The 15751-nt window shown below is 33.9% G+C and overlaps 1 protein-coding gene across 1 annotated transcript; it reads right to left on the bottom strand.

Moving 5' to 3' along the window:
• Positions 1-576: 576 nt before the first annotated feature.
• On the bottom strand, positions 577-15240 carry C5H6orf58 (chromosome 5 C6orf58 homolog). Its single transcript, XM_004044663.5, has 6 exons — positions 14940-15240; positions 13652-13738; positions 11972-12156; positions 11139-11239; positions 2089-2327; positions 577-852 (listed from the first exon to the last, which is right to left on the bottom strand). The coding sequence occupies exons 1-6, from the start codon at positions 15238-15240 to the stop codon at positions 773-775; spliced, it is 993 nt and encodes a 330-aa protein (XP_004044711.1). The 3' UTR covers positions 577-772.
• Between the last annotated feature and the right edge of the window lie 511 nt (positions 15241-15751).

Here is a 15751-nt window from a genome sequence, read left to right as displayed (position 1 = left end):
TTAAACTACATCTTTCCTAATCCAGTACCCATATATTCAAACCAATTTGTCCAATTTCATTTTCCAACAGTTAGTGGGTAGATTTAGTCTGTGAATGAGGACCCGGGAAAACCTTCATATGAAAGCTTCATGTCAGCTCTAGAAATCACCACCTCCTGGCCAGTGTATTCTCACTTATTAATTATATATTTTATATATAATGAATTCATTATCAAGTGTGGGTGAAAAGAGGGGAACTCTATCATGTAATTGCTGTAAACTTGTGGTCAGCAAAAACACAGAGAAAACTGACACATGAGTTAGTGTATTCTATTTTCCAGGTCAGTTTTATGAATTTTAAAAATTTGAACTGCCTGTCAGTATTTTATTTCAAAATGATCTGGATTTTGGTTATAAATCAGCAATATATATTAGTCTAAATGTCATGAAATTTGATGATAGGATAACAACAAAAGAGCTATACAAGTTTAATATGTTTGTTAATTTCTCAGTTATTTTTTGGTAGCATAATGCAATATCCTTTTATCTTAAACATTTTAATCATTAATGAATTTTAAAATCATGAGCAAAATAATCATTTTAATTTGAATGCATTTAATTTAAGTTTTTAATACATGTACAAGATCTTAACAAATAAGCATAAATCAAAAACATCAGAAAGAATAAACTACATGGTCATGATGACATTAATTTTTTGAAATTACTGATTGTCAAGTTCGAGTTTTTCATTTTTAATTCATTAATCATTTCCTGAAGTTTGAAGTTAAATGTTTCAGGAGTTATTTCCATAACTTCTAGAGCTAGATTCCAAATGATCTCTATATACATTAGATTTTTCTGTACAAAGATAACCTGTAAAAGATACAAAATGATTACATGTAAACTCTTGCAAATTTTTTAAAGTACCTTTTGGCAATATATGGCTCATAATTTTATTTCATTTCCTTTCTACTAATTTAGTGGTAAAATCATAAATTATACAAAGAAAAGTAAGCATGGCATGTCATTCATAGCATTATTGGCAATACCATTTGGCAATATCTGACTTACCAACTTTACTTCACATTCTTTCTATGAATTTGGTGATAAAATAATAAATTATGCAAGAAAAATATATATAAAATGTCATTGTTATATTATTGGCAATAACTAATAATAACACTATACATCTATTAAACAGAATAAATTGGATCAACTCATTTTTGGGAAAAAGCTCCAAGAAAAATTTTCACAGAATGAAGAAGACTTGGTCTGCTACTGATTGTGTGAAGGGAAGCTGCCTACTGACAGAGAATGCTGCACTAGAACCAAAGGAAAAACTTCAATTGTATGAAGTCTATAAAGTGTTTGGATGTTTTTGTTACTCTAACTGATGCAGAGGTTTTTTTTAAACATAGGTTTAATTTATTCATGTTTAATTTACTCCACTTTTATCTTTCAGACTTGATGTTTTTGCTTTGAAAAACATTAATAATATAATTATGTTTTAAGTTTGGCTCAATGCTTCAGTGCATGTATGGCAAATGGGAATGATATAGTCACTTTCAAACTGGTAGATAAAGAATCCTCTGTTTTTTTTACCTCACTAGAAGATCCAGCATTTGAAGGGCTAGAATAAAACCCTTCTTCCATGACTAATAGTATTGGATCAAGGGAACTCAAGTAAGCCAAATTGCTAGTAATTTCATTAATCATGGCAGGTTTTCTTTTGAAATGTCTTCATTTTCTTTAAATATAAGAGCAAAGTAGAAAGTTTTTTTTAAATGATCTGATGAGCAAAATAAGGAATATATATCAGTATGTAGAACAAAACAAAAGTGTTTCAGTTGGTTTGCCAACTTCAAGTTTCAACATGGTCTCCAGATGAAAGGACAGACCATGAGTAAGAAGATTAAAATGTGTGCTCATTAAATGGTTCTATATATCAAGAGTGATTATTGCTAAAGGAATAGAATGGATACCCACAGGGAAATCTTAACTTTATTTTTGGAGTGCTGTAATGTTTATATCACTGATTTAATTATTATTTCTTCCTCTATTTGTTCAACATAATACTGATTTTTAAAAGTATCCTTTTAAGGTTCTTACCTATAGATTTATCCACACTGTCAAGCATATTTAGAAGAACCAGGACTACATTCTGAAAAGCAGTAAAGTCACTGATGAAAGGGGCTACATCAGTATTAAGAAGAATTCGTGGTGGCATGCCCTTCTGGAACTTGTATGATCTAATCAAGGTTGTAGGAAAGAGGACTGCAGCTAAATGATCCACAGCCAGTACCCAACTTCTCTCAAAATGCGCTTCTGCTTTAGAATAATAATCATATCTAAAAGACAAATGGAAAAGTATTTAATTATAATTAGTCACCTCAGAAGTTCAAGCTCATTGCCTTCAGAAAATATTGGTTCTTGCCAACAAACTAAATTCATAATTTTATAATTTAGAAAATAGGCTTGATATTGTGATGACTTTATTCCATCCCTCAGGAGGTGTGAAGACGGCTCATTAAAATTCTAAATCTAGGAAGAATCATCTCACTAATTGTTTACATTTTACATTGCATTTTATCTTCTTTAATTCAGCACATTATACTTGAATACCACCTAATAACCAAAAGTAAGGCATTTTTAAATCATACTCTTTGCCAATGTAGAGATAAATATCAAAGGTCTAAAGCAAAATTTTTGCTAGACTCAAATATCCTTTGTGAAACTGTTGATTTCTTAAAGCCAGGGATCCCAGAAACATTGAGATTTCTAGAAAAATAATATCTGAATCTAAATTGTAAATAATTGGCATTCTTCTACCACAGGAAGCCTCAGGTAGAAAAAAAGCCTCTGTAATTGTTAGAAAAGACTCTGTAATTATTAGAAAAGCCTCTGTAACTATTTGTCCCCATAATAGGTGAGAAAGTTTAGTTTCTCCTAAGAAATGGGGACAAATAATTACAATGGAAAGATTAAAGTTATATTCAGTAGTTTTAGAACTATAAAAGTCATGTCTTCTGTTTCTATGAGCTGTCTAAGCATGCTAAACAACTTGTAGTTTTGCAAACAGACTTGTTCTCCCTGAGACATTGTGTACTCACCATGTGGTTCAGCAGGTACATTCTGTTTCAAGTCTCATCATAGCTATTACCTTCTTCACAAAGGTGAAGGGCATTCCAGCCCACCTGAGGTGGAATCTACCACTTTCTTCTCTTCTATATTCCCATAACACTATATCATCCACATATTTGAAGGATTTTTTTCTCTAGTTATATTCTATTATCATGTCTAGAAATTCGATTATCTGATTTTATTTTGACAGCAACATAGAAAAGATACATTAAACAGAAGGTACTTGCATTATGCTTGTTGAGATTAAATAAACTATAACATAACCCAGATAATACCTGTTATCTGTTTGATTCCTATGCTTGTGGGATCCTCCCTGCCCTATACTTGGAAGTGGTAGGGTGGGCAGAGTTGGATTGTCGATGACAGAAGTGTTTGGTCGGGATTCAATGCCCCTTAATACATTACAGTCACCTACCAAGCAAAGATGAAAGGAAATGTGAAGTCATAAAGATTTTGAGCAAGGGCCACAGAGGTCTAGTAACAATGTACTAAACAAATTGGAAGTAAGTCAGAATCACTGGGAGAGAAGAGATGAGTGCACCAGTTCAATACACAGAAATCACAAGAGCAGTGAAGAAATTCAATAATAAACTCTTCAAATGCATCAGTTGAATGATTTGTTGGTCAGTTCACCTAATGATCAGATAGAATGTGGTCACCAAAGAAAGAATTAAAGTACACTTGAAATGATTCACATAAAGTTGAAACACAGGCATACGTAAGTCAGCCAATCTGAGGATACAGAGCCACAGAGTTTTATTTGAGTATATGCAAGCTACAAAATATACAGTACTGTCTCAAGTAAATACTCCTTAATATATATTTGCCTAAAGAAAGTAACTGATGAGCTTTTAGGGTTGTTTCACAGCATGCAATAGATTGTAACCATGGCCCCAGTTCTTCTCCAATCCCTGCAATTCTGTCTTCTGCTATGTAACTTTCATGACCAGTTCTTCCTAAATTAAGTGATGGGCAGAAATTCCCACTCCTGACTCAGTCGTGTAACTTGACTTAAAAAATACAATATTAACGATTTTGACATAGCATAAACTTGAAATACATTTTCACAATTTGGTTATTCTTTCTTGCAATTCTGCCATCACTATGGAAAACAACCAGGCTTGTCTGATGTAGAATGAGACGGGGAACAGAGCTGAGCTTCCCCAGTCATCCCTGCTGGAGCCAATCAAAATCAGCCAACATGAGAGTGAACCCAGGAAAGATCCGCAGAGCAGCGTATCTAAACCCCAGACATCTGAGCAATAAACACAGTTGTACAACACTGAGGTTTAGTGATTGTTGATTGGGCTGCTTTCTTTCAAACAAAGCTAACTTAACTCAGGGCCACACACATAGTAAATTGCAGGGCCCTGTTTTAAACCCTGTCAATTTGCCTTTAAAATCCATGTTCTTTACTACTGCTTTCTGTCATGGTGATAATAGTTACTTTATATTGAATATTTCTCATATGCCAGCAGTACATTAAGCATAACTTATGGATATCTTAATTAATCCTCAAAATTGCCCTATGTGGCATGTACTATTGTTATTGCTATTTTAAAAATAAGAAAATTGAGTTTCTCCTTGTTTGAACTCCTAGGTCAAATGAGCCAGGATTTAAAACTCAGGTCTGTGGAACTTCAAAGCAAAACATCTTAATTTGTACATTATTACTTCATTTCAAGGAACAATCATTAGCCTTGAATCTTGTAATATGAATTCATAGACCTTGACAAACCAGAGACCTCATAAACAGGTAGATTAACAAATCAGAGCACATAAGCAGGCATTTGAAATCTTCCAAAATAATCATATTAAAAGATTTACCTTTCGCCAATATAAGCCTTTGAAAATATTCAAATTGCCCGAGGAACTATTATTAAACTTTCAGTGAGGTGAATTAATAGAAAACATGTATTTTTAGCTTTCTTAATAGTGCACCTATATATAAATTTATCCATAACACAATATTTTATTATATTCTGAACTGATCCCAATTAAAGAGACAATAGGAGGGAATTTTTAGGTAAAAGAGTTTTTTAGTAAAAATGCTGTTTTTAACAAATACTTGTACTTTTGCAACCTAACAAATCTCCATAAAAATGACACAAGAAATAAAATCAGAACACGTGGGGAACAACAAGATTTTGGAAGCTGAACAGTGAAAAGAACTAGTTGAAAAGATTTAATAGAATCAAGAAAATTAAATTCTAAGTAAACAGAGAGGAAAATAGAAAAATAATGCTGATATAATTTGTAGAATTCTCCTCGATTTAAGTCTAAGTAATACCTTCTGGGTAAAAGGAGATTGCTAAAATCAGGGAGATTAAAAGACTTTAAAGAAGCAATCATATACAAAGATTTCCTTCCAGATTTCAAATAGTAGGTAACTGCCACTCCTTGCCCTGGAAAGGGTAGAACAGAGGGTCCTTGAACTGTGTGAACTAAACATGGTTGAAGGTAGGAACACCACCTTGGAAACAGGATATAAGTGTAAATGATATACTGAATGCAAAGACACTCTCCCCTTGCTTCTTCCTTCTCTCTTGACTTCAATAATACTAACAGCCAGGCCTTCACTTCTGAAGCAGGTGACTGAAAGTGTCTCTTCTGGAAACTGGGTGAGCTCAAGAGAAAAGACTTGAAGTTATTGGAACCATAGTGTTGAGACAGCCAAATGCCTAGGCAGATAAAAAGGGGTCCCCAGAGATCCTCCAACCTTCCCCACAAGTGTTTACCTCAGATGCTTTTGTGCAGATGAGGAAACCTGCCCAGGGCCTTGTCTGAGCATGCCTGCATGCTCACTGGCAGCATGGGGTGGAGCCACAGGGAATTTGCACCTTACACAGGGGAGGAGCCTGCTCTCTTCAGCTGGAGTGGTGGCCTGTTGTTCAAACTGTGAGGTAGGAAACCTGCTAGCAGGACTCTCTTGGTTTGCTGAGAATTATTTTTCCTTTTTCCTTTTTGCCCCATAAATTCCATTCCCCTCACCCTTCGAAGCGTCTGTGTGCCTGACTTTTCCTGTCAGTGTGCCTGACTGAAAGTCTGTGTGCCTGACTTTTCCTTTGCTTTTTGGGGCTGTTAATAAACATATTTTGTGCCACACTGACGAATTTACCATGAGAAAACACATGCTTCTAGAAAGTATAATTCATAGATTTATCAGTCTACAGATTACTGGCACAACAGTTCACAATTGCTTGTTTCCTAGTGTTCACTGGAAATTTAGGTTAATAAGAGTTAAGATTCTTAATTATATATAATTGAAATCACTAGAAATAAGGAAAACAAAGCTATATGCAAGTAGACAGGTAAAATGTGCTTTTGGTAAGAAAAGCTATAATATATGAGGATGTTTCGTTTTGTTCAAGAAACAGAAGAGCAAATTTTATCCGGGTATGGAATGACAGGTTGTTCCAAAATGAGAAGAGAGGAAGTATAGGACAAAAACTGAATGTATAAGAAAGTTATAAAAGGTGTGTGAAAGATAAATCTTGTGAAAAAAAATTTTGTGTTGATCAAGTTGGCTAAAATTAGAAGAGAATTATTTATACGTTTTTCTAAAAATCAAGCATTAATATCAAAGGTACACTGATGCAAAACTAGAATTTGTTTCCCTGTGTTAAGCCAAGGTTTTCTTGGAGTATTAGTCTGTTCTTAGTATGACATTGTGAAAAGTTTTTCTTTACCCTTGAAGTAATTGTCCTACAAAACAAAGATTCCACATTTTACTAAGATAATTTCCTGTGCTTCATGTTGTCTTCATTAGGTTTTTTGATCATTTAAACAACTGAGTCCTCTCTATAAAAGATCGAAGGTTTTTCTATAACTATGTAATTTTTCTGTATTTACCTTTAAAGTCTTTAAATTATCACTCTGATTAAAATGGATGACTATTATTTCCAAGTGATCTGTGATCCTATTTTGATCAAGTATTTTAAACCTTTGATATTTTTGGCAAGCTTCCAAAAAATCAAATTCTAAATCAAGTATTTTTATTGACCTCAAATTAATTTTGGGGCTTTGCAGATGGGCCTTTGGGACATCTCAAAAGGATATCCATCCTTATAAAAAGAGAGATGTTAAAGTAATTGGGCCTATTTGATAAATAATATGGAAAGCATTGTCAAATAATAAGTAATGTTAAACCTTCTTTAAGTTGTATTTGTATGGATGTGTTATTAATATATGTTCCAGAAATTTTATGAAATTCCTAGAAATCTGATCATCCCATTGGACCGAATGAGAGTTCCCAGAACTATTAGGAAGAGATTGATTGATTCATAAAACTTCTAACCCAACATCAAGTAGAACAAGAATTAATTGATTACTAAGAAAATGCTTTGGCAGATTTTCATGCTATGTCAGCCAGAACTGAAATTGTTTAGATAAGCAGTTTGAACAAATATCATGAGATTGACTCAAGTCAAATTACCTATGATAACCTATTTAATAAGCAAGCTATTGACCTGATTTGGAAATACAAAACTGACTTTTTTTTTTTTTTTTTTTTTTTGGAGATGGAGTCTCACTCTGTCACCCAGTCCCCAATCTCTGGAGTGCAGTGGTGCAATCTCAGCTCACTGCAACCTCTGCCTCCCGGGTTCAAGCAATTCTTCTGCCTCAGCCTCCCAAGTAGCTGGTACTACAGGCCTGCACCACCACGCCTGGCTAATTTCTGTATTTTTACTAGAGATGGGGTTTCCCATATTGGCCAGGCTGGTCTCGAACTCCTGACCTCGTGATCTGCCTGCGTTGGCATCCCAAAGTGCTGGGTGTGCCAGCCAAAACTGATATTTAAAAAAATATAAATTCAATGTTAAATATGGACTCATGGAAAGCACAGATGGCTTCCTAGTCCTTCCTGGGTCCTAAAAGCTTCCATTATTAAAAACTCTATACTCATCATGGAAGAGATAAAATAATCCAAACTATGAGGAAAATATTGGTGGAGTGACTATTCTGAAATGCCTTATCACTAATATTTGGTTTGTTAAACTGATAATGCTGGTAAGGCAATAAAAACCTCAAGTGATATATTTTTGGCACATGCTGGATCATTTGAACACCTACAGACATATTTAATTCAATTGCCACCTTCAGTGCATATTTTCTGGTTTTATAAGTGCTTTTCTATGCGAGAAGGCAAATGCTATAACAATAGTGAAAAAGTTATTAGAAAATGTCCTTATAGGGCATTCCTGGAAACATCTCTAGCAATATAGGCACTCATTTTACCAGAAAAGTTGTAAAACAGTTTAAAAAGGTATTACAAACAAAATGGCATTAGAAAAAGTTAATAGAATTTGTTGGATTGCATTGGTCAAAGGTCCTACTGATTGATAGCAATCAAATCCACTCCTATAGGAAAAGACAGATTGACTCTTTATGAAATAGTTTTTGGAAGGACTATGTCTCTAATAATAAAATCTCATATATCTCATGTTCTTCTAAACTCTGATATGACTCAAAATTATGAGGCTTCAATGCATTTTGCCAAAGCATATTTTCACCAGATAAAAGAAGCCCTTTGCAGCCCACCAGCTGATAACAACCAGATTTTCCATGATCTAGAACCTAGAGATCAGTTCTTTTGGAAACGACACCAAAGAAAGACTGCCTTTGAACTCCATCAGAAGGTACCACACCAAGCTCTTTTTTGCAGCACAACTTCAGGGATTTGAGTCTTGGATCCACATTTCTCAACTCGAGAGAGCCCCTCCAGACCCCTGGGACTGTACACCCATTGGAGATCTCCAGGTAAAGCTTACTAGGAACGTTTATTTTCCCCAGAAGAAGATGGCATCCTTGATGTAGACAGCTTTCCCAAGATCATGAATAAAGTCTTTTCTCCTCTGTCAACATGAAGTCTTTTCTCCTTTTCCTTTTTGGCCCATGTTTCTTTTCTGTCTATACATGGCAATATAATGTGATAATGAAGATTTCATACTCAATTACTTCTGCATGGAACTTAACTGAGTATTGCATATGTCATGTTAAACCTAAATCCTCACATGATCTTAGAGATACTCTGGTTCACCCTGTAAGAAATTTCACTGATATTCCATGTGCAATATCTAGTTCTTTCTAAACAGCTAGACTTTTAGATTCAAATATTCAGATTGCCTGTTTAAATCTAACAGTAGGCAAAACCTATAATGAGAGTATGGTAATTAAATTAAGCCAGAATTGAATTTGAAAAACAAAAGGAAGATAATTCGACGTTTGTAGGCAAATTTATAACCCTAATCCTTTAGTTGTTAGTATCTTCTAACCATACAATGATTTAAAAATGAGGCCTTAGACAAATATTACTAATGCTGACTCATAATGCTGACTCATAATGCACAAGGCATCTCACACAGGAGACTATCTGTAGGGTTCTTCCAGAATATATTTTTAATTATGGAGGATTTAACAACCAACCATATATGTGGGCAAATCCATGTCTCAATAATTACAAAATAAGGAGCCACCGACAATTAAGGGATTCCAAGAGTACTCCTGTCACTCCATAACTAATTGGAAACTGGATATTGGTCTGCAACTCTTCATTTGAACTATGGAATAAAGAGGAATTTACCAGCAGGTATGAATTCTTCTTAATGGGTATTGTTGGGTAAAAAAATTCCTTCCCTGGCTTTGTATAAATGTAAAGGAGGTTATGCTTAGAAATACGTCTCATACATTAGGTACTACAGCTGACTTTAGTGCAAAGGCTACAATTGGCCAGCAAACTTCTTTAGATTTTCTTGCTAAAGGCATATTAGGTAACCGGATTGCTTTGGACTACCTTTAGGGAGGAATATGTGCACTAGCTAACACTCCCTCCTGTACTTAAGTAAATTCATCAGGTAGGGTAGAAGCTCAGTTGTAAGAAATCAACAAACAAGCTAATTGGTTAAAACAAGTAGATTTTTCTTCTGGCTTATTATTTATATATTTGATTTATGTTGGTTCAATTCATGGAGGTTCCTTCTGTCTCTTAGTATCAGCCTCCTGACAGCCATCATAATAGTTTCCCTGGTGCACCTTAACCTCCCCAGAGTCTTAAATCCTCTTATGCAGCTATTCATTCTATGTCAAATGGTCTCATTAAAATTAGAATAATGAAAACATAAAGAGAACATAAATAATCAGTCAACTGTCCTGTTTTGTGAACTGTGAATTCCATACTGATACCAAATAAGTCAATGATGAAAGTGACAGAGAGTGATGTCAATGCCCAAGGTTTTGGTCAACCTCTCAAAATTGAGAGGCAGACCAAAAGGTGGGGAATTGTTAAATTAAGTTTGGCCTAAAATTGCCATGATATGTAGCAAACTGCAACTTAATGTAGTTTGTAAACAAACTGCAACCGAACTTAAGAGTATTTTCTTGTAACAAATATGAGTCTCAGCCAATCATGGCAGCTGGCCTTCAGCCAATCACAGGCTGCCAACTGATCAAACCATGCCTATACAAGGCAAATTTCTCACCACACTATGTCCAAATGAGGCAAATCTGAGCTGTAACCAATCAAGGTGTTTCTATATGTCACTTTCTTTTTCTGTCTATAAATACTGCCTGCCCACATCACTGGGTGAAGCTCTCTGAACCTCTACTGGTTCAGGATGATGCTGATTAATGAATCATTCATTGCTTAAGTGAATTCTGCTACATTCATCTTATCTATAGTTTTTCTTGTAACAGTGTCTATGATTAAATAATAAAGGTCATCTACATATTTATATTATATTTTGTTTTCTACATTTAGGAAAATGTGTTGTCTGTTGCTTTTTTGTTTGTTTTTTCATGCAAGGCTTTTTTTTCTCAAAATTTTCCCCTTCTTCATAAGACACTTTTTTAAGCCTGATCACGTTAAAATATTTACACATCCTCACTATAATCTCCAATGGTTAGGCTTATTATTTAATATAAAGATTGAAAAACACTCTAGAAGAAGAAGAAAAATATATAAATAATGCCCAAAATTATTTATCATATTAAATAGAGATACTTTAAAGATTCATTCTTACCTGTCTTCAAAACTTTTGATATTATCTGCCAAGGTTGAAGTGTGTGCAGCCCATAAGTACTTCAACAGATCATCAAACTTACTAAAAGGTGACTGCAAATACTAAGGTAAAGAGGTCAAATTTATTAATATTTGAGCAACTATAAAATCCTTCTCCCTGAAATTTAGTCATGTTCAGATATATTTTAGCAATATTGTACATAAAAGAAGAATTTTATTTCTAAGAAAAAGTATGTATATGGCCTTAATGCCTAACACTCTTTAAAGAACACAAAAATATTCATTAGTTTTAATAATAGCATATGCATCTATAAGTATTGAACTTCAAGTATTTTCAGAGTTTATATTTTATACTGATCGGGTCTTTATTTTTTCCTATTAACACTGTTAAAATTACCATAAAATCGTGAGTAACAAAAATATCTTCTTAAAATGTTTCATTAGATCTAAACTAATGCAATAATCTACTAAAGTACTAGTAAATATATCTTTTCTTCATTGATTTTAGTCAAATTTCTTCCAATATCCTAGTGGACATGAAGACTCAATTAATCAGAATAGCTTATTAACCATTCAGCAAAATATCCTGTATGCTCACCATTTTTGTATAATGTATTTGAGGCAAGAAGAATGGATAGATTTATGTTAATGCTGTATTGAGGCAGTAGGTGTTAATGACTCATAACACTCTACAATATACTATTAATATATCATGCATAGCAATTTACATTTGCATACTAAGGAAAATATTATGTAATGCACAAAAAAATCCTAGACGAAATTATATGACAAAATAAACTCTCTTCCTATCTCGTAAGAGTATAAAGAAGGAACCTGGTAAAAGGTGTTCCACTTGTTCATTGTCTCAGGGAAGGATGAACGACAGCTAGAAACATCATAACAAAACTTCCTCTCATTCTTGGGTGGGGGCAAAAGCCTGACTTGGTCTGATGATATCCCCATTACACCAGAATCAACCGCAGCAAGAAAGGGTAATGAAGACAGAAAATAATTCAAATCTGTAAGAACAAAAGATTTACTATTACTACAAGCACTAACAAATTTCAAAGAGGATATTTTTAAGGAAGGCATAAGTCATAAAAAAATTCACAGACCCAGAAACATGATAAAAGCTAAACATTAGGAAAAAAATATTGAACAAAAATCCCCCTAAGGATCAAATATATAACTTTGATTGAATTTCTGTTAATAACCTTATAGTCATAAATATATAACATATTGGCTAAAGTAGTTGACTATATTTTAAAACAAAAAGTAATTTTAACGGATATCATAATATTCATTTTTTCAAAGCATTAAGTAAGAATGGAAGAAAGCTATCAACTTTTCCACAAAATGGTACAAAACCTCTCATTACGGTTTTATTGTGAATTGTACTTGTATTTTTCTCTAAAATATTTTAACATGATTATAGCTTTGGTAAATGAATGTTTTCTATTTTATACATGTAAGTTTAATTTCTAATCATGATATCACTAAATTTTTATCTTATTTTATCCTTTAAAGCACAAATTTTGGGTAAGTTTTGACAATAGATCATTGGACTGACAATCAAACAAGACTATTTTCACATTTTAAAAAATTTTACCTATATATCACCTATTCCAGCAGACTCAGACATTTTCGTTAGTTGGATATTAGGCTTATACTGATTTCCACTAGAAATCAGTGATGTAGAATATTTCATCCTAGACAGGCATTTGTGAATGGAATCCTATGCCACAGTGTAGCAGGCTAATCCTCCAAACTACTAAACCAATCTAAGAATAACAAACTCTGAATTCTAGATCTGTGGCCACTACTATTCGCGAGTCTTTTAAAAGAACAACTAGGGGTAGTAAGTGGAAAATGCTTAAGGATACATATAATGTGTGTTGCTCTGAAAAAGTGAAATTTAATGTGGTCGTGTTTCTAACTATTGAGAAATACCTCTAAGGATTTGTGGTATAGATTGTTTTCATTACTAAGGCATAAAATTAAATGAAAGAATTAGAAAATACCTTCTGGTTATTTTAGCATTAAGTATATGATTAAAGCCTGAGATTACTGATTGGTATAATGAATTGCAGTAGGTATTAATCTCAGGCATGTTTATGGGTTTCAATATTAACCACATCTGGTCTGAGCAAAATGAAAAAGCATCATTTGTCTTGATGTCTCACTTCTCATCGTTCCTTATTCTGGAGATTCTTTGTCATCAGTTGGACCTCCCACCTAACTACCAGAGCTGGCCCCTCAGAGGCCACTGCTTTTGCGGAACCTTGTTTTCGTCCTTCTGTGAAAAGCTGGATATGTCCTAAGGAATCATTATTGACATTGTGGCTGTTAAATCCCTTAATGTGACCTAAAGTCCATAAGGTACACGGTGAAATAGATTCCTTTTTAAAATAGGAACAGGATTATTTTAGTTCTGTCTCTGTCCCTAAGATTTTAGGTTTGAATGCTTTCTTTCAGGAAAGGTTAATATCTATTTTGCCACTTAAACGAACATACCAGCCCACCAACTGTCCACAGAGATGCACATATGATCTCCAGATTCATAGCCACAGTTTGTCCTTCGGGTTGGATCAGCTAATCTGCCTGGAGGAGAGAGGATGCACAGTCGTATTTATTATACGCATTTTGAAACTGGCTGTAACTATTGCTTAACCACATAGATTTTGTTTGTAGATACAAAAGCATTTATTTCTGAATGATATGTGTTTGTATTCCCATCATTCTTTTTTTATCTTTTATTTTTTAGTTTCTAATTTATTTTCTTTTCCTTAACAACAACACAGTTTTCTACTTTTGAGTTATAGGTCCTAAATATTATTTACTTTTGTAAGGATACTCTCTTCTATTTCCTCCTCTACCTTCTAATCGAAACTATGAAGCAATATGCATACAGATGAAAAGAGATGGTCGAGAGTCAAAACAAACCCCTGCTCTACCGCTTACTAGCTTGACTTTGTCTAAATAACCTCTAATGCCTTAGTTTTCTCATCTATGACATGGGGATAATAATATTACCTACATTATAAGGTTGTGATGTGAGGTGAGAAAAAGCACCAAAGGTGTTTCACCTGTAATATGCATTATGTAAATATTAGAAAATAATCATTGTTTTTCTTCCAAATGAAATTGCTCTTTTCTTAACCTCTCTCACACACACAATAATTTCTTTATTGGCTGTGTTATCAGGAGGGAGTGGGCAACAGGCACCACTCTTTCTCATGAGCTTCTATCAACCAGAACAAAAGTATCTTTCAATTCATGCATATTTATCCCAAAATGTAACTTCTGTCTATACACTGTAAGGTACCTTATTTCCAAGAGGAAGCAAACATTTTACAGAGAAAGATCTTCATGAACAATGTGATGCTTCTTTATAACCTCATATCATAATTAGAACTTTAAGAAATTCAAACTAATTGGACATCACTTTGTATATCCCCTTGACTGTTTTGTTCATCTCATTGCTTAGAAAGGAGTGTGGCACTTAGTAGAATTTCAACAAATATTTGTGAAATGCTCAATAGATGAGATGTGATGTCTTTTCACAGTTGATAACTATGTCTTATGCCTCATTGAAGCTTCTAATAATAACACACAACCCACGAAAGAAGGATTTGTGGATAAGGAGAAGGATAGGTAGAAAAACAATGATTATAAGGGAAAAGAGAACAAGATAAAGAATCAATTTTTAAAAGTATAGTAGGGTATATACAGAGTCCAATTTCCCAAATACTTCATAGGTCTATTGGTAGATCATTACAATGAAAACAAGAGTCATTCTTACCTGTCCTATATTGCCAGCCATACTGCAGAGGCAATCCCCATAAAATATTCTGTTCATTATCTGGTGCAAATTTTGCAAAATACCTGGCTGTCTGGTTCAATATGATTTTATACATCCCCATTCTCTCAAGGTATACCCAGGGATTAATAATGTACATGCTGTTCTCCACCCTGTAGTCACTGAGCTGACCAGGACTCTCCTTCCACAGAGGGGGCTCTGTCTCTGAGAGATTGGAAGTCCCTGCTAAGGAAGCAGAAAAGCAACCAACTAGTACACAAACCCAGGAAGGAAGAAAAGCCATTGTGCCAGAGCTGGGGATTGCGATCGTAGCAGGGCTTTTATTGGAGAATGGAAGAGGAAGTCATGATATTTGCTAACCTCACAGCATATCAACACTTTGCTTCTTTGTCTTCCTGGATAGGGTGAAAATGTAGAAGAAATTGATGTATTAGCTAACATTTAGGACAATTAAATTTTGCAGCCTCTTCAGTGTCAGAATACTGTGTCAGAACCTAAATACAAGGTTAGGCTTGTTTATAATGTATTAGATAAAACTATTTATCAACAAAAACCTTCCAGAAATTTCCCAGGCTACATTGTGATTACAAAATACATCACAAATGGCTTTAGAATGCTTCCCTCTAATAAAAATACTTTAACATATTTCATGAAAAATATTAAATAACTGGAGATGGAAATACTAGGATTTATAATAATCTGCAAATGTGTACTAAAAAATATGTGTGATCCAGTTGTAATACAATGTTCTGCTTCAAGAAAGAAGCTTAAAGAATATCTAATTAGCTCAATTC

This window comes from Gorilla gorilla, chromosome 5, assembly GCF_029281585.2.
Source record: "Gorilla gorilla gorilla isolate KB3781 chromosome 5, NHGRI_mGorGor1-v2.1_pri, whole genome shotgun sequence".
NCBI classification, from domain to species: domain Eukaryota; kingdom Metazoa; phylum Chordata; class Mammalia; order Primates; family Hominidae; genus Gorilla; species Gorilla gorilla.
This window is presented reverse-complemented; position numbering and strand designations above follow the sequence as displayed.